The sequence below is a fragment of the Calonectris borealis genome, unplaced genomic scaffold (assembly GCF_964195595.1).
Source record: "Calonectris borealis unplaced genomic scaffold, bCalBor7.hap1.2 HAP1_SCAFFOLD_302, whole genome shotgun sequence".
Taxonomy (NCBI): Eukaryota; Metazoa; Chordata; class Aves; order Procellariiformes; family Procellariidae; genus Calonectris; species Calonectris borealis.
In genome coordinates, this window is record NW_027441685.1 from 5,957 (window position 1) to 32,459 (window position 26,503).

A 26,503-nucleotide genomic window follows, 5' to 3' on the forward strand; every position below is an offset into this window, starting at 1 on the left:
AGGAGACACCCATGGCAGATAGATGACACTAGGGGACACAGGGGACACCCACGGCAGATGGGTGACACCAGGGGGACACAGGGGACACTCACGGCCCATGGGTGACACCAGGGGACACAGGGGACACCCACGGCAGATGGGTGACACTAGGGGACACAGGGCACCCGGGGGGTTGGCACCTGGGGACAGGGGACACCCATGGCAGATGGATGACACTAGGGGACACCCACGGCAGATGGGTGACACCAGGGGACACAGGCCACCCGTACGGTTGGCACCAGGGGACAGCGGACACCCACGGCAGATGGGTGACACAGGGCACCCATGGGGGTGGCACTAGGGGACAGGGGACACCTGGGGGGGGTGCACTAGGGGCAGGGGACACCCACAGCAGATGAGTGACACCAGGGGACACAGGGGACACCTGGGGGGGGTGGCACTAGGGGACAGGGGACACCTGGGGGGGGTGCACTAGGGACAGGGGACACCCACAGCAGATGAGTGACACCAGGGGACACAGGGGACACCTGGGGGGGTGGCACTAGGGGACAGGGGACACCTGGGGGGGGTGCACTAGGGACAGGGGACACCCACAGCAGATGAGTGACACCAGGGGACACAGGGGACACCTGGGGGGGTGGCACTAGGGGACAGGGGACACCCACAGCAGATGGGTGACACCAGGGGACACAGGCCACCTGTGGGGGTGGCACTAGGGGACACAAGGCCCACCCATGGCAGACAGGTGACGCTAAGGGACACAGCACCTGGGGGGGTGGCACTAAGGGACAGGGCACACCCAGGGGACACGGGACCCGCAGGTGGCACTAGGGGACCCCAAGCCCGCCCCCCGTGACACCCTGGGGGTCACCCACCCCCCGGTGACGCCCCTGTCACCGTGACGCCCTGCAGGCGGTGCCGGTGCCAGCGCTGTTTATTGGGGGGGGTGGGGACCCCCGGGGGTGTCACTTGTCCCCGACGCCGAGGTCACGGCGATGGCAGCAGGACGGTGGCGGGTACAGCCACGTGTCCCCGTGTCACCAGCCGTGACGGTGACGCTGCCAGGGCAGGGACACGGGGGTGGCCACGTGCCCCCGCTGTCACCCGTGCGGCCGCAGCGGTGGCATCAAGGACGCGGCCATGTGTCCCTTCTGTCACGGGCATGGTGACAAGATGCGGCCATATGTCCCCTCTGTCACCAACACGGTCACGGCGGTGGCATCACGAGGTGGCCATGGTGACAGCACACGGTCATATGTCCCCTGTCACCAAGGTGCCCACGGCGATGGCATCAGGACACGGCCATGGTGACGTGGCCACGTGTCCTCTCTGTCACCAATGTGACCATAACGATGACACAAGGATGAAGCCACGTCCCCTCTGTCACCAACGTCGCCACGGTGATGGCACGAGGACAAAGCCATGTGTCCTTTTTGTCACCAACGTGCTCACAGTGATGGCACGAACATGAAACCATGTTGTCCTTTGTGTCACCAAGGTGCCCACGGCGATGGCATCAGGACGAATCCACAGTGACAGGATGTGACCACGTGTCCCCTCTGTCACCAACGCGGCCACGGCGATGGCATCAGGACACAGCCATGGTGACAAGATGTGGCCACGTGTCCCCTCTGTCACCAACGTGCCCACGGCCATGGCACGAGGACAAAGCCATGTGTCCCTTTTGTCACCAACATGGTCACAGCGATGGCACGAAGATGAAGCCACGTGTCCCTTGTGTCACCAAGGTGGCCACGGCGATGGCATCAGGACACGGCCATGGTGACAAGACGTGGCCACGTGTCCCCTGTCACCAACATGGCCACAGCGATGGCACGAGGACAAAGCCACGGTGACAGGACGATGCCACGTGTCCCCTCTGTCACCAACGTGCCCACGGCGTCACGACGAAGCGACATCGAGCGGTCACGCGTCCCCTCTGTCACCGAGACGGCCACGGCGCTGGTGTCACGACGCTGCCGCGGGTCCCCTGTGTCACCGCGGGGGTGGCGGTGGCCGGGTGTCCCCGTGTCCCCTCAGTCCCGGGTCCCCTTCCCCTCCCGCAGCCGCCGCTTCAGCTCCGCCATCGCCCGCCGCTGGGGGGGACACGGGGGTGAGGGGACAGCGGGGACATGCGGGTGGCCCCGGGGAGGGACCACGCCCCATGGGGGGGGGGACAGGGGTGTCACGGGTGTCCCCAGGTGTGGGCGTGTCCCATGTCACCCCCCACCCGATGTGGGGCTGCGGTGGCAGTGGGGAGGACACCTTGGGGACACTGGGGACATTGGTGACATCAGGGATGGGGGGACATTGGGGAGAGGCGGAGATGTTGGGGACACTGCGGGGGGGACACTGGGGATGTTGGGGACACTGGCGACACTGGGAGGACATCGGGGATGGGGGGGGGATGCTGGGAATGTTGGGGACACCAGGGAGGGACATCAGGGAGGATGTTGGGGGGACATTGGGGACACTGGGGGGTGACTTTGGAGATGTTGGGGACATTGGGGGCACCAGGGGTGACGTTGGGGACACCGCGGGGGACAGTGAAGATGGTGGGGTCACTGGGGGTGATGCTGGGGATACCGGGGGGGACATTGGAGATGTTGGGGTCACTGGGGGTGACATTGGGGACACCGGGGGTGGTGTTGGAGATGTTGGGGACAGCGGGAGGGATACTGGGAATACTGGGGGGTACGTTAGAGATGTTGGGGACACCAGTGGTGACGCTGGGCGGGGGGAAATTGGAGATGTTGGGATCACTGGGGGTGACACTGGGGACATGGGGGGTGATGTTGGGGACACTGGGGGGGACATTGGAAATGTTGGGGACATAAAGAGTGACGTTGGGGACACTGGGGGGGACATTGGAGATGTTGGGGACACTGTGGGTGATGCTGAAGATGTTGGGGACGCTGGGGGGGACACTGGGGACATGGGGGGTGATGTGGGGACACTGGGGGGGACACTGGGGACATGGGGGGTGATGTTGGGGACACTGGGGGGACACTGGGGACATGGGGGAGGTGATGTTGGGGACACTGGGGGGGACACTGGGGACATGGGGGGTGATGTGGGGACACTGGGGGGGACATTGGGGATGTTGGGGACATGGGGGGTGATGCTGGGGACACTGGGGGGGACACTGGGGACATGGGGGGTGATGTGGGGACACTGGGGGGGATGTTGGGGATGTTGGGGACACCGGGGGTGATGTTGGGGACACTGGGGGGGACACTGGGGACAGGGGGGGTGATGTGGGGACACTGGGGGGGACACTGGGGACATGGGGGGTGATGTGGGGACACTGGGGGGGATGTTGGGGATGTTGGGGACACCGGGGGTGATGTTGGGGACACTGTGGGGGACACTGGGGACATGGGGGGTGATGTTGGGAACACCGGGGGGGACACTGGGGACATGGGGGGGTGATGTTGGGGACACTGGGGGGGACACTGGGGACACAGGGGGTGATGTTGGGGACACTGGGGGGGACACTGGGGACATGGGGGGTGATGTGGGGACACTGGGGGGGACATTGGGGACATGGGGGGTGATGTTGGGGACACTGGGGGGGACACTGGGGACATGGGGGGTGATGTGGGGACACTGGGGGGGACATGGGGGACATGGGGGGTGATGTTGGGGACACTGGGGGGACACTGGGGACATGGGGGGTGATGTGGGGACACTGGGGGGGACACTGGGGACATGGGGGGTGATGTTGGGGACACTGGGGGGGACCTTGGGGACACCGGGGGTGACACTGGGGACACCGGGGGTCTCTTACCCGGTCGGGGTCGTCCGGAGGAAAAATCTCCCTCTGGGAAAGAGAGCGGGGTCAGTGGGGGAGGGGCGGCCCCCCCTCCCCCCCCCCGGCCCCGCCCCCACCTTGCGCTGCACCACGTGACGCTGGAAGAGCGCCCCCTGGTTGGAGACCCAGAAGACGCCGACGGGGAAGGACAAGTACAGCAGCATCTGGGGACAGGGACAGCGACAGTGCCACCCCCCCGTCCCCCGCTGTCCCCAGCGCTGCCACCCGTGCCCCAGGCTCACCCGCTGCCCCCGCCCCCTGCGCCAGGGGGTCCCCGCTGTCACCCGCTGTCCCCAGCGATGTCACCTGTGCCCCAGTGTCACCCGCTGTCCCAATCACCTGTGCCACAGTGTCACCCGCTGTCCCCATCACCTGTGCCACAGTGTCACCCGCTGTCCCCAATGATGTCATCTGTGCCACAGTGTCACCCGCTGTCCCCAGCAATGTCACCTGTGCCCCAGTGTCACCCGCTGTCCCCATCACCTGTGCCCCAGTGTCACCCGCTGTCCCCATTCCTTGTGCCAGGGTGTCCCCCAGTGTCACCTGCTGTCCCCAGTGCTGTCACCTGTGCCCCAGTGTCACCCACTGTCCCCATTCCTTGTGCCAGGGTGTCCCCCGCTGTCACCCGCTGTCCCCATCACCTGTGCCCCAGTGTCACCCGCTGTCCCCACCACCTGCGCCAGGGGGTCCCCGCTGTCACCCGCTGTCCCCAGCGATGTCATCTGTGTCACAATGTCACCCGCTGTCCCCATCACCTGTGCCCCAGTGTCACCCGCTGTCCCCACCGATGTCACCTGTGCCCCAACGTCACCCGCTGTCCCCATCACCTGTGCCCCAGGGTCACCCGCTGTCCCCATTCCTTGTGCTAGGGTGTCCCCCGGTGTCACCCGCTGTCCCCAGTGCTGTCACCTGTGCCCCAGTGTCACCCACTGTCCCCATCACCTGTGCCCCAGTGTCACCCGCTGTCCCCACCACCTGCGCCAGGGGGTCCCCACTGTCACCCGCTGTCCCCACCGATGTCACCTGTGCCCCAACGTCACCAAATGTCCCCATCACCTGTGTCCCAGTGTCACCCACTGTCCCCATTCCTTGTGCCAGGGTGTCCACCAGTGTCACCCGCTGTCCCCAGCGCTGTCACCTGTGTCACAATGTCACCTACTGTCCCCGTCACCTGTGCCCCAGTGTCACCCGCTGTCCCCATCACCTGCGCCAGGGGGTCCCCAATGACACCCGCTGTCCCCACTGATGTCACCTGTGTCCCAGGGTCACCCGCTGTCCCCATCACCTGTGCCCCAGGGTCACCCGCTGTCCCCATTCCTTGTGCCACGGTGACCCCTCGTGTCACCCGCTGTCCCCAGCGCGGTCACCTGTGTCACAATGTCACCTACTGTCCCCATCACCTGTGCCACAGTGTCACCCGTTGTCCCCATCACCTGCGCCAGGGGGTCCCCAATGACACCCGCTGTCCCCACTGATGTCACCTGTGTCCCAGGGTCACCCGCTGTCCCCATCACCTGTGTCCCAGTGTCACCTACAGTCCCCATCAATGTCACCTGTGCCAGGGCTTCCCCAAGTGTCACCCACTGTCCCCATTCCTTCTGCCAAGGTGTCCCCTGGTGTCACCCACCATCCCCACCACTGTCACCTACTGTCCCCATCACCTGCACCAGGGCGTCCCCAGTGCCACCCACCGTCCCCATCCCCTGTGTCGTGCTGTCCCCAATGTCACTTGTCCCCCCGTGTGTCCCCCCCATCCCCACCGCTGCCACCTACGCTGGGGCCTCCCCGCTGTCCCCCGCCCCCCCGGGGTGTCCCCGGTGCCACCCGCCCCAGGGCAGGACGTCCCCTGCTGTCACCCCGGGGGCAGGACGGGCCCTTGCTGCCCCCCCCTTATTGCCCCCCCAACAGCCCCCCCAAATATCCCCCAAGTGCCCCACCCCAGCTTTACTGCCCCCCCCAACTGCCCCCCCCGCCTTACTGCCCCCCTAAATACCTCCGTAACTGCCCCCCCCCGGGTGACACCCTCCCTCTGCCCCCCCCTTATTGCCCCCCCCCGGGCTGATACCCCCCAACTGCTCCCCCTTATTGCCCCCCATTAACTCCCAACTGCCCCCCCCCGGGGTTAATTCCCGCATAACTGCCCCCCCCTTATTGCCCCCCCAACTGCCCCCCCCTTTATTGCCCCCCCCTTAACCCCCAACCCAGAGTTAATTCCCCCCTCAGCTGCTGCCCCCCCCGGCCCATTGCCCCCCCAAATACCCCCTAACTGCCCCCCCAGTTTTATTGCCCCCCCAAATACCCCCTAACTGCCCCCCGTCTGACACCCCCCCACCTGCCCTCCCAGCTTTATTGCCCCCCCCAACTGCCCCTCCCACCTTATTGCCCCCCCAAACACCCCCTAACTGCCCCCCCAGGTCTGACACCCCCCCACCTGCCCCCCCAGCTTTATTGCCCCCCCAACTGCCCCTCCCGCCTTATTGCCCCCCCAAATACCCCCCAACTGCCCCCCCCAGTTTTATTGCCCCCCCAAATACTCCCTAACTCCCCCCCCGTCTGACACCCCCCACCTGCCCCCCCAGCTTTATTGCCCCCCCAACTGCCCCTCCCGCCTTATTGCCCCCGCAAACACCCCCTAACTGCCCCCCCAGGTCTGACACCCCCCACCTGCCCTCCCAGCTTTATTGCCCCCCCAACTGCCCCCCCCGCCTTATTGCCCCCCCAAATACCCCCCAACTGCCCCCCCAAATATTCCCTAACTCCCCCCCCGTCTGACACCCCCCCACCTGCTCCCCCAGCTTTATTGCCCCCCCCAACTGCCCCTCCCGCCTTATTGCCCCCCCAAATACCCCCTAACTCCCCCCCGTCTGACACCCCCCCACCTGCCCCCCCAGCTTTATTGCCCCCCCAACTGCCCCCCCCGCCTTATTGCCCCCCCAAACACCCCCTAACTGCCCCCCCCCGGGGTGACACCCTCCCTGTGCCCCCCTCTTATTGCCCCCCCCCCGGGGCTAATACCCCCCTCAGTTGCCCCCCCCCTTACTGCCCCCCCAAATACGCCCCAACTGCCCCCCCCCCCGCTTTATTGCCCCCCATTAAACCCTAACCCCCCCCCCCGGGGCTGACCCCCCCCATTGCCGCCGCCCCCCCCCCGGGGTAATTCCCCCCCCCCCGCGCACCCGCAGGATCTCCAGCTTCACCCCCATGGCGCCTCCAGGGCCCCCGCACTTCCGCCTTCCCCACCCCGCAACACGGCGGCCGCCCATTGGCCCAGCGCCGCCGGCGCTTGTTGGCTTAGAGGAGGGCGGGGCGAGACCCTGAAGGGCGGGAGCGGCGGCCAATGAACGCGCGGGAGACAGGCGGGGGGGCTGAGCGGAAGTGGCGTCATCGATCGCGGCCCGCCGGAAGTGATAGCGGAGCGGGAGAAGATGGCGGACGCAACGGAGATGCCGGAGCGGGAGGAGCCGGGGCCGGGGCCGGGGCCGGGGCCGGGGCCGGGGCCGGGGCCGGGGCCGGTGCTGGAGCTGGAGCGGCCCGAGCTGCGCTTCGTGAGTGCGGGGGGGCGGCGGGACCCCCCCGGGGCGCGGGGGCGGGGCCTGGGGCCCCTCCCCTGTCCCCCTCCCCTGTCCCCTCCCCCCTTTCCTTGTCCCCCGGCCCTGTCACCGCCACCCCCGGCCCTGTCACCGCCACCCCCGGCCCTGTCGCCGCCACCCCCGGCCCTGTCACCCCTCGCTCTGGCTCCCTGTCCCCACTGTCCCTTGTCCCCTTCCCCCCTCGTTTCTGCTCCCTGTGTCCCTGTCACCCCCCTCGCTCCTTGTCCCCGCTCCCCTGTGTCCCTGTCCCCCCCGTCCCCACTGTCCCCATCCCCCGTCCGTGCTGGCCCCATCCCTCCTCACCCTGTGCCCCCTCACTGTGTCCCTGTCCCCTCCCGTCCCCTCTCACCCCGTCCCCGCTGTCCCCCTCACTGTCCCCCTGTCCCCTCCCGTCCCCTCTCACCCCGTCCCCGCTGTCCCCCTCACTGTCCCCGCTATCCCCCTCACCCCGTCCCTGTCCCCGCTGTCCCCCTCACCCCATCCCTGTCCCCGCTGTCCCCATCCCTGTCCCCGCTGTCCCCATCCCTGTCCCCGCTGTCCCCATCCCTGTCCCCGCTGTCCCCCTCACCCCGTCCCTGTCCCCGCTGTCCCCATCCCTGTCCCCGCTGTCCCCCTCACCCCATCCCTGTCCCCGCTGTCCCCCTCACCCCATCCCTGTCCCCGCTGTCCCCCTCATTGTCCCTGCTGTCCCCCTCACCCCGTCCCTGTCCCCGCTGTCCCCCTCATTGTCCCTGCTGTCCCCCTCACCCCGTCCCTGTCCCCGCTGTCCCCCTCACCCCATCCCTGCTCCCCCGTCCCCGCTGTCCCCTTCACTGTTCCCCGTCCCCCCCACCCCATCCCTGTCCCCCCGGTCCCCGCTGTCCCCCTCACTGTCCCCACTGTCTCCCTCCCCCCATCCCCCTCCCCCCATCCCCCTCCCCATCCCTGTCCCCCCCTGCCCCCCCGTCCCTGCTGTCCCCCTCCCCCCATCCCCGTCCCCCTCCTCCTCCCTGTCCCCCCCCCGTCCCCCCCGTCCCCGCTCTCCTCCTCACTGTCCCCGCTGTCCCCCTCCCCCCATCCCCGTCCCCCTCCCCCTCCCTGTCCCCCCCTGCTCCCCCGTCCCCGCTGTCCCCTTCACTGTTCCCCATCCCCCCCCACCCCGTCCCCGTCCCCGCTGTCCCCCCCACCCCATCCCTGTCCCCGCTGTCCCCCTCACCCCATCCCTGTCCCCGCTGTCCCCCTCACCCCGTCCCTGCTCCCCTGTCCCCGCTGTCCCCTTCACTGTTCCCCATCCCCCCCTCACCCCGTCCCCGCTGTCCCCCTCACCCCGTCCCCGCTGTCCCCCTCACCCCGTCCCCGCTGTCCCCCTCACCCCGTCCCTGTCCCCGCTGTCCCCCTCACCCCGTCCCCGCTCTCCCCCTCACCCCATCCCTGTCCCCGCTGTCCCCCTCACCCCGTCCCCGCTGTCCCCCTCACCCCATCCCTGTCCCTGCTGTCCCCCTCACTGTCCCCGCTGTCCCCTCCCCCTATCCCCCTCCCCCCATCCCCACCCCCCTGCCCCATCCCTGTCCCCCCCCCGTCCCCGCTGTCCCCCTCACTGTCCCCGCTGTCCCCCCCCCGTCCCCGCTGTCCCCCTCACTGTCCCCGCTGTCCCCCCCCCCGCAGGAGGAGGAGGAGGTGCAGCACGAGGAGGAGCTCCTGCGCAACCCCTTCTCGGTGCGGTGCTGGCTGCGCTACGCCCAGGCGCGCCGGGGGGGCCCCCGCCCCCGCCTCAACCTCCTCTTCGAGCGCGCCCTGCGCGAGCTGCCCGGCAGGTGGGGACACGGGGGGGGGACACGGGGGGGACAGGGACCTCGGGGGGGGCTTCAGGGGGATGGGGACACGCGGCCCTCGGGGGACACGGGAGGACACGGGGACCTCAGGGGCTGGGAGGGGACAGGGACACAGGGGCACCTCAGGGACGAGGGGGGGACACAGGGACATCCTGGGTGTTTTCATGGGACGGGGACCTCGGGGGGCGGGGGGGGACACGGGGACACAGCGTGTTCCCTCATGGGACGGGGACCTCGGGGACACCTCGGGGGGCGGGGGGGGACACAGGGACAGCCTGGGTGTCCTCGTGGGACGGGGACCTCGGGGACACCTCGGGGGGCGGGGGGGGACACAGGGACAGCCTGGGTGTCCTCATGGGACGGGGACCTCGGGGACACCTCGGGGGCGGGGGGGGACAGGGGGACCTCAGGGGGAGCAGGGACATGGGGGCACCTTGGGGGGCAGGGGGGGATGGGGACACCTCGGGGTGGGGGGGGATGGGGACATCAGGGGACACAGGGGGACAGGGACTTTGGGGGGGGCTTCAGGGGGCTGGGGACACGGGGGCACCTCAGGGGACACGGGAGGACACAGGGACCTCAGGGGCTGGGAGGGGACGGGGACTCAGGGGACGAGGGGGGGACACAGGGACAGCCTGGGTGTCCTCGTGGGACGGGGACCTCGGGGACACCTCGGGGGGCGGGGGGGGACACAGGGACAGCCTGGGTGTCCTCATGGGACGGGGACCTCGGGGACACCTCGGGGGGCGAGGGGGGACACAGGGACAGCCTGGGTGTCCTCATGGGACGGGGACCTCGGGGACACCTCGGGGGGCGGGGGGACACACAGGGACAGCCTGGGTGTCCTCATGGGACGGGGACCTCGGGGACACCTCGGGGGGCGGGGGGGGACAGGGACATGGGATGGGGGGGATGGGGACATGGGGGGACACAGGGACCTCAGGGGGAGCAGGGACATGGGGGCAACTTTGGGGGCGAGGGGGGATGGGGACACCTCGGGGTGGGGGGGGACGGGGACACCGCGGGGGGTGGGGACATCCTGGTGTCCTCATGGAGGACGGGGACCTCAGGGTCCCCTTGGCAGGATGGGGGGGGCGGGGACATCCTTGGTGCCCTCATGAGAGACAGGGGGTGACAGGGACATACAGGGTCACCCCGTGGGTGACAGGGACGTCCCGTGTGCCCTTACCGGGGGGGAGGGGGGGTCACAAGGAGGTGCCAGGTCTCCTCACGGGGCAAGCGGGGGACAAGGGACGTCTCATGTCCCCTCACGGGGCGTGGGAGGTGACAGGAACGTCCCGGGTGCCCTTGCAGTGGCAGAGGGGCGTCAGGGGGGTGACAGGGGGTGTCAGGGGGGTGGCAGGGCGGTGACGGGGTGTTGGGGTCATGACAGGGGTGACGGGGTGTCGGGGCAGTGACGGAAAGCGATGGCAGTGGCAGGGCAGTGGCAGGGGGGTGACAGGGGGTGTCGGGGGGGTGGCAGGGGGTGTCAGGGTGGTGACAGAGAGTGATGGGGGTGTCAGGGCAGTGACAGAGTGGTGGCAGGGGGTGACAGGGTGGCAGGGGAGTGACAGGAGGGTGACAGAGAGCAGTGACGGGGTGATGGGGGTGTCGGGGCGGTGACAGGGGTGGCAGGGGGTGACGGGGTGGCAGGGGGGTGACAGGAGAGTGACAGGAGGCGGTGACAGGGGGTGGCAGGGCAGTGACAGGCGGTGTCGGGGGGTGACGGGGTGGCAGGGGGGTGACAGGGCACGGTGGCAGGAGGTGTCGGGGCGGTGGCAGGGGGTTGATGGGGGTGTCGGGGCAGTGACAGGGGGTGTCGGGGTGGTGGCAGGGGGGTGATGGGGGTGTCGGGGCGGTGGCAGGGGGGTGATGGGGGTGTCGAGGCGGTGGCAGGGGGTGTCGGGGCGGTGGCAGGGGGGCGATGGGGGTGTCGGGGCGGTGGCAGGGGGTGTCGGGGCGGTGGCAGGGGGGCGATGGGGGTGTCGGGGCGGTGGCAGGGGGGTGATGGGGGTGTCAGGGTGGTGTCAGGGGGTGTCGGGGCGGTGGCAGGGGGGTGATGGGGGTGTCGGGGCAGTGACAGGGGGTGTCGGGGCGGTGGCAGGGGGGCGATGGGGGTGTCGGGGCGGTGGCAGGGGGTGTCGGGGCGGTGGCAGGGGGGCGATGGGGGTGTCGGGGCGGTGGCAGGGGGGTGATGGGGGTGTCAGGGTGGTGTCAGGGGGTGTCGGGGCGGTGGCAGGGGGGTGATGGGGGTGTCGGGGCGGTGGCAGGGGGGTGATGGGGGTGTCAGGGTGGTGTCAGGGGGTGTCGGGGCGGTGGCAGGGGGGTGATGGGGGTGTCAGGGCGGTGTCAGGGGGGCGATGGGGGTGTCGGGGCGGTGGCGGCAGGTGGCAGCGGTGACAGGCGCGTCCCCCCAGCTACAAGCTGTGGTACCAGTACCTGCGGCAGCGGCGGCAGCAGGTGAAGGGGCGCTGCCCCACCGACCCCGCCATCGAGGAGGCCAACGCCTGCCACGAGCGCGCCCTCGTCTTCATGCACAAGGTGGGGACGCGGGGGGACGGGGGGGGACGGGGGGACGCGGGGGGGGCAGGGGGACGGGGGGACACAGAGGATGGGGGGCACAGGGACACGGGGGGCGGGGGCAGCTGGTGGGGGCACGGGGAGGGAGACGGAAGTGGGGAAGGGGATTGGGGGGGGTGTGGGGAGGAGCTGGGGGGACGGGGACATTGGGGGGACGTGGGGCCCCACAGCTGCCCCTGTCAGCGCCCCCCAGCCCCACAACTGCCCCCCGCAATTCCCTCCCAGCCCCACAATTGCCCCCGCAAGCCCCCCAGCCCCACAACTGCCCCCGCAAGCCCCCCAGCCCCACAACTGCCCCCCGCAATCCCCTCAGCCCCACAACTGCCCCCCACAAGCCCCCCCAGCCCCACAACTGCCCCCACAAGCCCCCCCAGCCCCACAACTGCCCCCACAAGCCCCCCCAGCCTCACAACTGCCCCCCACAATCCCCCCCCAGCCTCACAACTGCCCCCCACAAGCCCCCCCAGCCCCACAACTGCCCCCCGCAATCCCCTCAGCCCCACAACTGCCCCCGCAAGCCCCCCCAGCCCCACAACTGCCCCCGCAACCCCCCCCAGCCCCACAACCGCCCCCCGCAATCCCCCCAGCCCCACAACTGCCCCCACAATCCCCCCAGCCCCACAACTGCCCCCGCAAGCCCCCCAGCCCCACAACTGCCCCCCGCAAGCCCCCCCCAGCCCCACAACTGCCCCCCGCCAGCCCCCCAAGCGCTCCCTCCCGTGCCCCGCAGATGCCCCGCATCTGGCTGGACTACTGCCAGTTCCTAGTGGAGCAGGGCCGCATCACGCGGACGCGCCGCACCTTCGACCGGGCGCTGCGGGCGCTGCCCATCACCCAGCACCACCGCATCTGGCCCCTCTACCTCCAGTTCGTGCGGCGCTACCCCCTGCCCGAGACCGCCGTCCGCGTCTACCGCCGCTACCTGAAGGTACCCGCTGGCACCCGCTGGCACCCGCCGCGCTGGCACGCCCGGCGGTGGCACCCCAGGGCACTGGCACGCCCGGCAGTGGCACCCCGGGGCGGTGGCATAGCCTGTGGTGTCACCCCAGGGCGGTGGCACAGCCGGTGGTGTCACCTTGGGGTGGTGGCACTCCTCACGGTGGCACCCTGGGGCGGTGGCACAGCCCTGTGGTGGCACCTGGGGCGGTGGCACAGCCTGTGGTGGCACATCCCAGGGTGGTGGCACAGCCGGTGGTGTCACCCCGGGGGCGGTGGAACACCCACTGAAGTCACCCCAGTGTGTTGGCACAAGCGGTGGTGTCACCTCGGGGTGGTGGCACTGCTCACGGTGTCTCCCTGGGGCGGTGGCACAGCCCTGTGGTGGCACCCTGGGGCGGTGGCACAGCCCTGTGGTGGCACCTGGGGCAGTGGCACAGCCTGTGGTGGCACATCCCAGGGTGGTGGCACAGCCGGTGGTGTCACCCCGGGGGCGGTGGAACACCCACTGAAGTCACCTCAGTGTGTTGGCACAAGCGGTGGTGTCATCTCGGGGTGGTGGCACTGCTCACGGTGTCTCCCTGGGGTGGTGGCACAGCCTGTGGTGGCACCCTGAGGTGGTGGCACACGCCTGTGGTGGCACCCTGAGGTGGTGGCACACCCCTGTGGTGGCACCTGGGGCGGTGGCACAGCCTGTGGTGGCACCCTGGGGCGGTGGCACAGCCCTGTGGTGGCACTTGGGGTGCTGGCACAGCCTGTGGTGGCACCCTAGGGCGGTGGCACAGCCCTGTGGTGGCACCTGGGGCGGTGGCACAGCCTGTGGTGGCACTCAGGGTGGTGGCACAGCCTGTGGTGGCACCCTGGGGCGGTGGCACAGCCTGTGGTGGCACCCTAGGGCGGTGGCACAGCCCTGTGGTGGCACCTGGGGCGGTGGCACAGCCTGTGGTGGCACTCAGGGTGGTGGCACAGCCTGTGGTGGCACCCTGGGGCGGTGGCACAGCCCTGTGGTGGCACCCTAGGGCGGTGGCACAGCCTGTGGTGGCACTTGGGGTGCTGGCACAGCCTGTGGTGGCACTTGGGGCGGTGGCACAGCCTGCGGTGGCAGCCCAGGGCGGTGGAAGCACCCAACGATGTCACCCCAGGGTGGCCGTGCACCCCACGGTGTCACCCAGGGTAGCGCAACACGTGGCGGTGTCACCCTGGGGCGGTGGCATGCCCGGTGGTGTCACTCCGGGATGGTGGCACAGGCCAGCGGTGTCACCCCAGGGTGGTGGCACGCGGTGCTGGGGGGGGACAGGGGGGACGAAGGGGACGGGGTGGTTTGGGTGGTGGGAGGGGGACAGAGGGGACAGGGGACGTGGGGACAGAGGTGGCCCAAGGGACACGGGGGAGAGCAGGAGAGATTGGGGGGGACAGGGCAGGGACGGGGGACACGGGCACGTGGGAGGAGGATGGGGGACACGGGGGGGGACAAAAGTGTCGTAGGGGACACGGAGCAGGGACAGAGGTGACAGCGGTGACAGGGGTACAGGGAGAGAACCAGAGGTGACACAGAGCAGGGACAAAGGTGGCGTTGAGGACGGACAGGGGGTGGCAGCAGGGGTGACAGAGCAGGGACGGGGGTGGCAGGGACACAGAGTGGGGACAGAGATGACACGGCGCGAGGACAGCAGTGGCAGGGGTACAGGGAGAGGGACAGAGGTGGCACAGGGCAGGGACAGGTGACACAGGGCAGGGACAGAGGCGGCACAGGGCAGGGACAGGTGGCAGGGACGCACAGAGCAGAGACAGAGGTGACAAGAGCAAGGACAGAGGTGACACGGAGCAAGGACAGAGGTGACACAGGGCAGGGACAGAGGTGACACAGAGCAAGGACAGGTGACACGGGGCAAGGACAGAGGTGACACAAGACAGGGACAGAGGTGGCACAAAGTAAGGACAGAGGTGACACGGAGCAAGAACAGAGGTGGCACAGGGCAGGGACAGAGGTGACACGGAGTAGGACAGAGGGCACATAGGACAGGGACAGAGGTGACACAGGGCAGGGACAGAGGTGACACGGAGCAGGGACAGAGGTGACACGGGGCAGGGACAGAGATGATACGGAGCGAGAATAGAGGTGACACGGAGCAAGGACAGAGAGGACATAGGACAGGGACAAAGGTGACACGGGGCAGGGACAGAGGTGACACGGAGCAAGGACAGAGGTGACACGGAGCAAGAACAGAGGTGACAAGGGGCAGGGACAGAGGTGACACGGAGCAAGGACAGAGGTGACACGGAGCAAGGACAGAGGTGACGCGGGGCAGGGACAGAGGTGACACGGAGCAAGGACAGATGTGACACGGGGCAGGGACAGAGGTGACACGGAGCAAGGACAGAGGTGACACGGAGCAAGAACAGAGGTGACACGGGGCAGGGACAGAGGTGACACGGAGCAAGGACAGAGGTGACACGGAGCAAGGACAGAAGTGACACGGGGCAGGGACAGAGGTGACACGGAGCAAGGACAGAGGTGACACGGAGCAAGGACAGAAGTGACACGGGGCAGGGACAGAGGTGACACAGAGCAGAGACAGAGGTGACACGGAGCAAGAACAGAGGTGACACGGGGCAGGGACAGAGGTGACACGGAGCAAGGACAGAAGTGACACGGAGCAAGGACAGAGGTGACACGGGGCAGGGACAGAGCTGGCAGCAGCTTTTTCTATCAAGGACGGGGCAGCGCAGGTGACACAGGTGACACTGCCCAGGCTCGGGGACAACACAGGGGTCGGAGGGGACACAGGGCAGGGGGTGGAGGGGACAGAGGGGCCCGCAGGGACCTTGGGGACGTTGGGGACAGGCCCTGAGTGTCCCCCCCCCCCGCGCAGCTGAGCCCCGAGAGCGCGGAGGAGTACGTGGGGTACCTGCGCTCCGTCGGGCGCCTGGACGAGGCCGCCGTGCGCCTGGCGCGGCTCGTTAACGACGAGCGCTTCGTCTCCAAGGAGGGCAAGTCTAATTACCAGGTGGGCACCCTCGGGGGGCACCCATGGGTGCTGGGGCGGGGGGTGGGACCCAGGGGGGCGGGGGGGGGGGACCCAGGGAGGCTGGGGGGGGGGGGACCCAGGGGGGCGGAGGGGGACCCAGGGGGTGCCAGGGAGCTCGGGGAGGGGGGAGAGGGGATGTGGGGGGCACCCGGAGGTGCCAGAGGGGTGCCAAGGGGCTGGGGGGGGGCACCCATGGGTGCTGCAGGGGGGACCCAGAGGGGTGGGGGGGGACCCAGGGGGTGCCAGGGAGCTCGGGGAGGGGGGAGAGGGGATGTGGGGGGCACCCGGAGGTGCCAGAGGGGTGCCAAGGGGCTGGGGGGGGGCACCCATGGGTGCTGCAGGGGGGACCCAGAGGGGTGGGGGGGGACCCAGGGGGTGCCAGGGAGCTCGGGGAGGGGGGAGAGGGGATGTGGGGGGCATCCAGAGGTGCCAGAGGGGTGCCAAGGGGCTGGGGGGTGCACCCATGGGTGCTGCAGGGGGGACCCAGAGGGGTGGGGGGGGACCCAGGGGGTGCCAGGGAGCTCGGGGAGGGGGGAGAGGGGATGTGGGGGGCACCCGGAGGTGCCAGAGGGGTGCCAAGGGGCTGGGGGGGGTCACCCATGGGTGCTGGGGGGGGGCACCCATGGGTGCTGCAGGGGGGACCCAGGGGGGTGGGGGGGGACCCAGGGGGTGCCAGGGAGCTCGGGGAGGGGGGAGAGGGGATGTGGGGGGCACCCGGAGGTGCCAGAGGGGTGCCAAGGGGCTGAGGGGGGTCACCCATGGGTGCTGGGGGGGGGCACCCATGGGTGCTGCAGGGGGGACCCAGGGGGGTGGGGGGGGACCCAGGGGGTGCCAGGGAGCTCGGGGAGGGGGGAGAGGGGATGTGGGGGGCACCCGGAGGTGCCAGAGGGGTGCCAAGGGGCTGGGGGGGCACCCGTGGGTGCTGGGGGGTCACCCGCGGGTGCTGGGGGGGGATCAAGGGGGGCTGGAGGGGGACCCAGGGGGGTGGGAGAGGACCCAGGAGGGTGGGGGGGGATCCAGGGGGTGCCAGGGAGCTGAGGGAGGGGGAAAGGGGCTCTGGGGGGCACCAGGAGGTGTTGAAGGGGTGACAAGGGGATGGGGGCTCCCACGGGTGCTGGGGGCTCGCCTGGGTGCAGGGGGGTTCTGGGGGTTCCCCTGGGTGCTGGGGGGCTGCGGGGGTCCCCTCGGGGTGCTGACCCCCCCCTGTCCCCCCAGCTGTGGCAGGAGCTGTGCGAGCTGCTCTCCCAGCACCCCGAGCGCGTGCCGGGGGTCCCTGGGGGTGCTGGGGGCTCCCCTGGGTGCTGGGGGGCTGCGGGGGTCCCCTCGGGGTGCTGACCCCCCCCTGTCCCCCCAGCTGTGGCAGGAGCTGTGCGAGCTGCTCTCCCAGCACCCCGAGCGCGTGCCGGGGGTCCCTGGGGGTTCTGGGGGCTCCCCTGGGTGCAGGGGGGTTCTGGGGGCTCCCCTGGGTGCTGGGGGGCTGCGGGGGTCCCCTCGGGGTGCTGACCCCCCCCTGTCCCCCCAGCTGTGGCAGGAGCTGTGCGAGCTGCTCTCCCAGCACCCCGAGCGCGTGCCGGGGGTCCCTGGGGGTTCTGGGGGCTCCCCTGGGTGCTGGGGGGCTGCGGGGGTCCCCTCGGGGTGCTGACCCCCCCCTGTCCCCCCAGCTGTGGCAGGAGCTGTGCGAGCTGCTCTCCCAGCACCCCGAGCGCGTGCGCTCGCTGGACGCGGGCGCCATCATCCGGGGGGGGCTGACGCGCTTCACCGACCAGCTGGGCCGGCTCTGGGGCGCCCTGGCCGACTGCTACATCCGCAGCGGCCACTTCGAGAAGGTGACCTGGCCCCCGCGGCCACCCGCGGCCACCCGCGGCCACCGTGCTCCTGGGTTCCTGTCCCCCAGGGCCACCGCAGCGCCCGGCCCCGGTCCCCAAACCTCCCCAGGGCCAGCACGGGGCCCGTCCCCGGTCCCCAAACCTCCCCAGGGCCACCACGGGGCCCGGCCCCGGTCCCCAAACCTCCCCGGGGCCACCGCAGCGCCCGTCCCCGGTCCCCAAATCTCCCCGGGGTCACCACAGCGCCCGTCCCCGGTCCCCAAACCTCCCCAGGGCCACCGCAGCGCCCGTTCCCGGTCCCCAAACCTCCCCAGGGCCACCACAGCACCCGTTCCTGGTCCCAGACCTCCCCGGGGCCACCACAGCGCCCATCCCCGGTCCCCAAACCTCCCCAGGGCCACCACGGGGCCCGTCCCCGGTCCCCAAACCTCCCCGGAGCCACCGCAGCGCCCGTGCCCGGTCCCCAAACCTCCCCAGGGCCACCACAGCGCCTGTCCCCGGTCCCCAAATGTCCCCGGGGCCACCACGGGGCCCGTCCCCGGTCCCCAAACCTCCCCAGGGCCACCACAGCGCCCGTCCCCGGTCCCCAAACCTCCCTGGGGCCACCACGGGGCCCGTCCCCGGTCCCCAAACCTCCCCGGGGCCACCACAGCGCCCGTCCCCGGTCCCCAAACCTCCCTGGGGCCACCACGGGGCCCGTCCCCGGTCCCCAAACCTCCCCAGGGCCACCACAGGGCCCGTCCCCGGTCCCCAAACCTCCCCGGGGCCACCACGGGGCCCGTCCCCGGTCCCCAAACCTCCCCGGGGCCACCGCAGCACCCGTCCCCGGTCCCCAAACCTCCCCAGGGCCACCGCAGCACCCGTCCCCGGTCCCCAAACCTCCCCAGGGCCACCACAGGGCCCGTCCCCAGTCCCCAAACCTCCCCGGGGCCACCACAGCGCCCGTCCCCGGTCCCCAAACCTCCCCAGGGCCACCACAGCGCCCGTCCCTGGGTCCCCGCACCACCCTGGGGCCACCACGAACATGGTCCCCTGTCCCCATGCCACCCAGGGCCACCGCCACCCTGGGTGTCTGTCCCCCACCCCACCCCAGGGCCACCACCACCCCAGTGCCCTGTCCCTGTGTCACCTCAGGGCCACCGCCCCAGTGCCCTGTCCCCCATGTCACCCCAGAGCCACCACCGCTGTGTTCTGTCCCCAGACCACCACACGGCCACCACCATCCCGGTCCTCTGTCCCCTGCGCCACCCAGAGCTGTCACCCCAGGGCCACCACCACCCCAGTCCCCTGTCCCTGTGTCACCCCAGGGCCACCACCACCCCGGTCCCATGTCCCCCCCATGCCACCCCAGACCCATCCACCCATGGGAGATCCATCCTGCCCTGTCCCTGTCCCCAACCTGCTGTCCCTGTCCCCAACCTGCTGTCCCCGTTCCTGTCCCCAACCCACTGTCCCTGTCCCCAACCTGCTGTCCCCATCCCTGTCCCCATCACGCTGTCCCTGTCCCCAACCTGCTGTCCCCATCCCTGTCCCCATCGCGCTGTCCCTGTCCCCAACCTGCTGTCCCTGTCCCCAACGTGCTGTCCCCGTCCCTGTCCCCAACCTGCTGTCACTGTCCCTGTCCCCCCGTGCTGTCCTTGTCCCCAACTTGGTGTCCCCATCCCTGTCCCCGTCCCTGTCCCCAACCTGCTGTCCCCATCCCTGTCCCCAACCTGCTGTCCCTGTCCCCAACCTGCTGTCCCCATCCCTGTCCCCAACCTGCTGTCACTGTCCCTGTCCCCCCCGTGCTGTCATTGTCCCCAACTTGCTGTCCCCATCCCTGTCCCCGTCCCTGTCCCCATCCCTGTCCCCATCCCTGTCCCCAACCTGCTGTCCCTGTCCCCAACCTGCTGTCCCCGTCCCTGTCTCCCACGTGCTATCCCTGTCCCCAACTTGCTGTCCCCATCCCTGTTCTTGCCTCTGTCCCCAATCTGTTGTCCCCATCCCTGTCCCCATCCCTGTCCCCAACCCACTGTCCCTGTCCCCAAACTGCTGTCCTCGTCCCTGTCCCCAACCTGCTGTCCCTGTCCCCAACCCACTGTCCCTGTCCCCAACCTGCTGTCCCTGTCCCCAACCTGCTGTCCCCGTCCCTGTCCCCAACCTGCCGTCACTGTCCCTGTCCCCCCCGTGCTGTCCTTGTCCCCAACTTGCTGTCCCCATCCCTGTCCCCGTTCCTGTCCCCAATCTGCTGTCCCCGTCCCTGTCCCCAACCTGCTGTCCCTGTCTCCAACCTGCTGTCCCCGTCCCTGTCCCCAACCTGCTGTCCCCATCCCTGTCCCCAACCTGCTGTCCCTGTACCCAACCTGCTGTCCCCATCCCTGTCCCCAACCTGCTGTCCCCGTCCCCAACCCACTGTCCCTGTCCCCAACCTGCTGTCCCCATCCCTGTCCCCAACCTGCTGTCCCCGTCCCCAACCTGCTGTCCCTGTCCCCAACCTGCTGTCCCCATCCCCAACCTGCTGTCCCCGTCCCTGTCCCCAACCTGCTGTCCCTGTCCCCAACCTGCTGTCACCGTCCCTGTCCCCCACGTGCTATCCCTGTGTCCAACTTGCTGTCCCCATCCCTGTTCTTGTCTCTGTCCCCAATCTGTTGTCCCCATCCCTGTCCCCATCCCTGTCCCCATCCCTGTCCCCAACCCACTGTTCCTGTCCCCAAACTGCTCTTCCCGTCCCTGTCCCCAACCTGCTGAACCCATCCCTGTCCCCATCGCGCTGTCCCTGTCCCCAACCTGCTGTCCCCATCCCTGTCCCCATCACGCTGTCCCCGTCCCTGTCCCCAACGCGCTGTCCCTGTCCCCAACCTGTTGTCCGTGTCCCTGTCCCCATCGCGCTGTCCCCATCCCTGTCCCCATCGCGCTGTCCCTGTCCCCAGCGCGCTGTCCCTGTCCCCAACCTGTTGTCCCTGTCCCTGTCCCCAGCGCGCTGTCCCTATCCCCAACCTGTTGTCCCTGTCCCTGTCCCCAACGCGCTGTCCGTGTCCCTGTCCCCATCGCGCTGTCCCCGCAGGCCCGGGACGTCTACGAGGAGGCGGTGCAGACGGTGATGACGGTGCGGGACTTCACCCAGGTCTTCGACAGCTACGCCCAGTTCGAGGAGAGCGTCATCGCCGCCAAGATGGAGACGGTGGCGGAGCTGGGCAGGGAGGAGGACGGTGAGGGGGGGCCGGGGTGCCTGCCTCAGTTTCCCTCCAAAAAAGAGGGAGTTTGGGGGTGCCCTGCCTCAGTTTCCCCCAAAAAGGATGAGTTTGGGGGTGCTCTGCCTCAGTTTCCCCCCAAAAAGGATGAGTTTAGGGGTGTCCTGCCTCAGTTTCCCCAAAAAAAGAGTGAGTTTGGGGGTGTCCAGGGTGCCCTGCCTCAGTTTCTCCCCCCCAGGGAGGGTGAACTTGGGGTGCCTGGCATAGGCTGCCTCAGTTTCCCCCAAAAAAGAGTGAGTTTGGGGGTGCTCTGCCTCAGTTTCCCCCCCAAAAAGAGTGAGTTTGGGGGTGCCCTGCCTCAGTTTCCCCCCTAGGGTGAATGAGTTTGGGGGTGCCCTGCCTCAGTTTCCCCCCTAGGGTGAATGAGTTTTGGGGTGCCCTGCCTCAGTTTCCCCCCAGGAGGGTGAGTTCGGGGGTGCCTGGGGTGCCCTGCCTCAGTTTCCCCACCTGGTGGGCTTCCCCTGCCCCAGGGGTGCCCAGCGCCCCGTGGGGTCCCCGATCCCCTGTCCCCACCCTGGGTGTCCCCTGATGACGTGGCCCCACCCCGTGGGGTGCCCCTGTCCCCACCCTGAGGGACGCCCACTGCCCCGCGTGGGTGCCGGTCACCCTGTCCCCGCGTGTCCCCTGTCGCTTTGTCCCCACCCTGGATGTCCCCAGACACCCCGTCCCCACCCCAAGGGACGCCCAGCCCCCGGGGGGGTCCTGGTCACCCCGGCTGTCCCCAAATCCCCCATCCCCCCCAAGAGACGCCCAGTGCCCCGCGTGTCCCCTGGTCCCCGCTGTCCCCTGACCCCCCCCGCTGTCCCCTGATGCCCCATCCCCGCTGTCCCCTGTTTCCCCTGTCCCCGCCGTCCCCTGACACCGCCCCCCGCTGTCCCCTGACCCCCCCGCTGTCCCCTGACCCCCCGCTGTCCCGTCCCCCCCCCGCTGTCCCCTGACCCCCCCTGCTGTCCCCTGTCCCCCCCGTCCCCTGACGCCCCGTCCCCGCTGTCCCCTGCTTCTCCTGTCCCCTGACCCCCCCCTGCTGTCCCCTGCCCCCGCTGTCCCCTGACCCCCCCTGTCCCCTGCCCCCCGTCCCCTGATGCCCCGTCCCCGCTGTCCCCTGCCCCCCCGTCCCCTGACGCTCCGTCCCCGCTGTCCCCCCCCCGCTGTCCCCTGCCCCCACTGTCCCCTGCCCCCCCGCTGTCCCCTGCCCCCCCCCCGCTGTCCCCTGGCCCCCGTCCCCTGACGCCCCCCCCGCTGTCCCCTGCTTCCCCTGTCCCCGCTGTCCCCTGACCCCCCGCTGTCCCCTGTCCCCCCTCCGCTGTCCCCTGCTTCCCCTGTCCCCGCTGTCCCCTGACGCCCCCCTGTCCCCTGCCCCCCCCCCGCTGTCCCCCCCGCCCCTGACGCCCCCCCGTCCCCTGACCCCCCGCTGTCCCCTGCCCCCCCCGCTGCCCCCCCCGTCCCCTGCCCCCCCTCCGTCCCCCCCGTCCCCTGACCCCCCGCTGTCCCCTGCCCCCCCCCCGTCCCCCCCCGCCCCTGACGCCCCCCATCCCCAGAGGAGGTGGAGCTGGAGCTGCGCCTGGCGCGCTTCGAGCGGCTGATGGGGCGGCGCCCGCTGCTGCTGAACAGCGTCCTGCTGCGGCAGAACCCCCACAACGTCCACGAGTGGCACAAGCGGGTGCAGCTCTACCAGGGCCACCCCCAGCAGGTGGGGACGGGGACACGGCGGGGGGGCGGGCATGGGGACAGGGGTGGCATGGGGACAGCGGGGGGGGGGTGGGGGACAGCGGGGTGGGCGTAGGGGACAGCAGGGTGGGTGTAGGGGACATAGGGGTGGGTGTAGGGGACGCCTGGGGACAGCGGGGTGGGTGTAGGGGACAGCGGGGTGGGTATAGGGGACATAGGGGTGGGTGTAAGGGACGCCTGGGGACATCGGGGTGGGTGTAGGGGACAGCGGGGTGGGTATAGGGGACATAGGGGTGGGTGTAAGGGACGCCTGGGGACATTGGGGTGGGCGTAGGGGACGCCTGGGGACAGCGGGGTGGGTGTAGGGGACAGCGGGGTGGGTGTAGGGGACGCCTGGGGACATCGGGGTGGGCGTAGGGGACGCCTGGGGACAGCGGGGTGGGCGTAGGGTACATCGGAGTGGGTGTAGGGGATGCCTGGGGACAGCGGGGCGGGTGTAGGGGACGCCTGGGGACAGCGGGGCGGGTGTAGGGGATGCCTGGGGACAGCGGGGTGCGCGTAGGGGACACCTGGGGACAGTGGGGTGGGCGTAGGGGACACCTGGGGACAGCGGGGTGGGTATAGGGGACATCGGAGTGCGTGTAAGGGACGCCTGGGGACATTGGGGTGGGCATAGGGGACATCGGAGTGCGTGTAAGGGACGCCTGGGGACATCGGGGTGGGCATAGGGGATACATGGGGACATCGAGGTGGGCGTAGGGGACGCCTGGGGACAGCAGGGTGGGTGTGGGGGACACCTGGGGACAGCGGGGAGGGTGTAGGGGACATCGGGGTGGGTGTAAGGGACGCCTGGGGACAGCGGGGTGGGCGTAGGGGACAGCGGGGTGGGTGTAGGGGTCACCTGGGGACATCGGGCTGGGCGTAGGGGACGCCTGGGGACATCAGGGTGGGCGTAGGGGACGCCTGGGGACATTGGGGTGGGCGTAGGGGACGCCTGGGGACAGCGGGGTGGGCGAAGGGGACGCATGGGGACAGCAGGGTGGGCGTAGGGGATGCCTGGGGACAGCGGGGTGGGCGTAGGGGACGCCTGGGGACAGCGGGGTGCGTATAGGGGACAGCAGGGTGGGTGTAGGGGACACCTGGGCACAGCGGGGTTGGCGTAGGGGACACCTGGGGACAGCAGGGTGCGTACAGCGGACACGTAGGGACAGCGGGGTGGGTGTAGGGATACCTGGGGACATCAGGGTGCGTATAGGGGACATCAGGGTATGTATAGGGGACATCGGGGTGCGTATAGGGGACATCAGGGTGCGTATAGGGGATGTATGGGGACATCGGAGTGGGTGTAGGGGACGCCTGGGGACAGCAGGGTGGGTGGAGGGGACAGGTGGGGACGTTAAGGGGGGTATAGAGGGACACACGGGGACATTGGGGTGGGCATAGGAGGACAGCTGGGGACTCTGGGCTGCACACAGGGGGACACCTGGGGACACCGGGGTGGGTATAGGAGACACGTTGGGGACACTGGGGTGCGTATAGAAGGGATCTGGGGCCGTGAACATACGTATAGGGGAGACCGAGGGACATTGGGGTGGCTGTATAGGGGACACCCGTGGGGACATAGGGGTGGCTGCTGGGGGACATGGGGACGCCAGGGTGCGTATAGGGGGACCCAAGGGGACAGCAGGTGGGTGAGGGGACACGTGGGGACACTGGGTGCATCCAGGGGAGACGCACGGGGACGTCAGGGTGGGTGTAGGGGGACACTGGGGGGGGCACGGGGACACTGGGGAGCACCTATGGGGACACACAGGGACCCAAAGGGGGGGGTATGGGGGGACACGTTCGGAGGTGTCCCCAGCGTGTCCCCAACGTGTCCCCAGATCATCAACACCTACACGGAGGCCGTCCGCACCGTGGACCCCTTCAAGGCGACGGGGCGCCCGCACGGGCTGTGGGTGGCCTTCGCCCGCTTCTACGAGGACAACGGGCAGCTGGACGACGTGAGGGGCACCCCCGCGTCCCCTCCCCGGGGACACCCCCAGACCCCCTGTCCCCGTGTCCCCACACCCTGACTCTCCCCCGTGTCCCCCCCCAGACCCGCCTGTCCCCCGTGTCCCCAAACCCTGACTGTCCTGTGTCCCCCCCCAGACCCTGCCTGTCCCCCGTGTCCCCAAACCCTGACTGTCCTGTGTCCCCCCCCAGACCCTGCCTGTCCCCGGTGTCCCCAGACCCTGACTGTCCCCTGTGTCCCCCCCCAGACCCTGCCTGTCCCCCGTGTCCCCAAACCCTGACTGTCCCCCGTGTCCCCCCCCAGACCCTGCCTGTCCCCCGTGTCCCCAAACCCCGCCTGTCCCCCGTATCCCCCCCCAGACCCTGCCTGTCCCCCGTGTCCCCAAACCCTGATGTCCCCCATGTCCCCCCCAGACCCTGGCAGCCCTCCGGTGTCCCCAGACCCTGATTGTCCCCCCCATGTCCCCAAACCCTGACTGTCCTGTGTCCCCCTGAACCCTGATTGTCCTGTGTCCCCAAACCCTCACTGTCCCCCAAATCCTGACTGTCCCCTATGTCCCCCCCAAGACCCTGACTGCCCCCGGTGTCCCTCAGACCTTGATTGTCCCCCTGTGTCCCCCCAAACCCTGAACGTCCCCCATGTCCCCAGACCCTGACTGCCCCCTGGTGTCCCCTACACCCTGACTGTCCCCCCATGTCCCCTCCAGGCCCCGAGTGTCCCCCAGACCCTGACTGTTCTCCGTGTCCCCAAACCCTGAACGTGCTGTGTCCCCCGTGTCCCCAAACTCTGCCTGTCCCCCATGTTCCCCAAACTCTTGAATGTCCTGTGTCCCCCTGTGAACCCTGACTGTCCCCCCCATGTCCCCCCCAGACTCTGACTGTCCCCACCATGTCTGCCCCAAACCCTGACTGTCCCCTGGTGTCCCCTAGACCCTGACTGTCCCCCCATGTCCCCAGACCGTGACTGTTCCCTGTGTCCCCCCAAACCCTGAATGTCCCCTACGTCCCCCCAAACCCTGGATGTTCTCTGTCCCCCCCAAACCCTGAATGTCCCCTGTGTCCCCCCCAAACCCTGACTGTCCCCCCATGTCCCCAGACCCTGACTGTTCCCTGTGTCCCCCCAAACCCTGAATGTCCCCTGTGTCACCCCAAACCCTGGCTGTCCCCCGTGTCCCCTCCAGACCTTGGCAGCCTTCTGGTGTACCCCAAACCCTGACTGTCCCCCCCATGTCCCCAAACCCTGACTGCCACCCCCGTGTCCCCCAAATCCTGTCTGTACCCCCATGTCCCCTCCAAGCCCCGAGCGTCCCCCAGACCCTGCCTGTTCTCCGTGTCCCCAAACCCTGAACGTGCTGTGTCCCCCGTGTCCCCAAACTCTTGAATGTCCTGTGTCCCCCTGTGAACCCTGACTGTCCCCCAGTGTCCCCCAGACCCTGACTGTCCCCCCCATGTCCCCCCCAGACCCTGACTGTCCCCCCCATGTCCCCCCCAGACCCTGACTGTCCCCTGGTGTCCCCTAGACCCTGATTGTTGTCTGTGTCCCCCCCAAGCCCTGAATGTCCCCTATGTCCCCCCAAACCCTGACTGTACCCCGTGTCCCCTCCAGACCCTGGCAGCCCTCCGGTGTCCCCCAAACCCTGATTGTCCCCCCCCATGTCCCCAAACCCTGACTGCCACCCCCGTGTCCCCCAAATCCTGTCTGTCCCCGTGTCCCCTTCAAATCCCGAGTGTCCCCCAGACCCTGACCGTCCCCTCTGTCCCCAGGCCCTCATTGTCCTGTGTCCCCAAACCCTGCCTGTGCTCCCCTTGTCCCCCAAACTCCTGTTTGCCCCCCCGGGTGTCCCCCCCACCCCCTGACTGTCCCCTCTGTCCCCAGGCCCGCACCATCCTGACCAAGGCCACCCGCGTCCGCTTCCGGCAGGTGGAGGACCTGGCCGCCGTCTGGTGCGAGTTCGGGGAGATGGAGCTGCGCCACGAGAACTACGAGGAGGCCCTGCGCATCCTGC

General features: G+C 69.6%; 2 protein-coding genes across 2 annotated transcripts; one reads left to right on the forward strand and one right to left on the reverse strand.

The window, feature by feature from the left end:
• Positions 1-940: 940 nt before the first annotated feature.
• LOC142077557 (protein PET100 homolog, mitochondrial-like) lies at positions 941-7,077 on the reverse strand. Its single transcript, XM_075139499.1, has 4 exons — positions 6,991-7,077; positions 3,892-3,978; positions 3,791-3,823; positions 941-2,096 (listed from the first exon to the last, which is right to left on the reverse strand). The coding sequence occupies exons 1-4, from the start codon at positions 7,075-7,077 to the stop codon at positions 2,037-2,039; spliced, it is 267 nt and encodes an 88-aa protein (XP_074995600.1). The 3' UTR covers positions 941-2,036.
• A 141-nt stretch (positions 7,078-7,218) lies between these two features.
• Positions 7,219-26,499, forward strand: LOC142077558 (pre-mRNA-splicing factor SYF1-like; the record flags this gene model as incomplete). The annotated part of the gene is made up of 10 exons (XM_075139500.1): positions 7,219-7,359; positions 9,049-9,197; positions 11,633-11,756; positions 12,526-12,723; positions 15,605-15,739; positions 17,422-17,586; positions 20,630-20,774; positions 22,355-22,506; positions 24,368-24,487; positions 26,374-26,499. Coding segments are annotated over exons 1-10 (1,434 nt in total), but the record flags the coding sequence as incomplete, so codon positions are not given.
• Between the last annotated feature and the right edge of the window lie 4 nt (positions 26,500-26,503).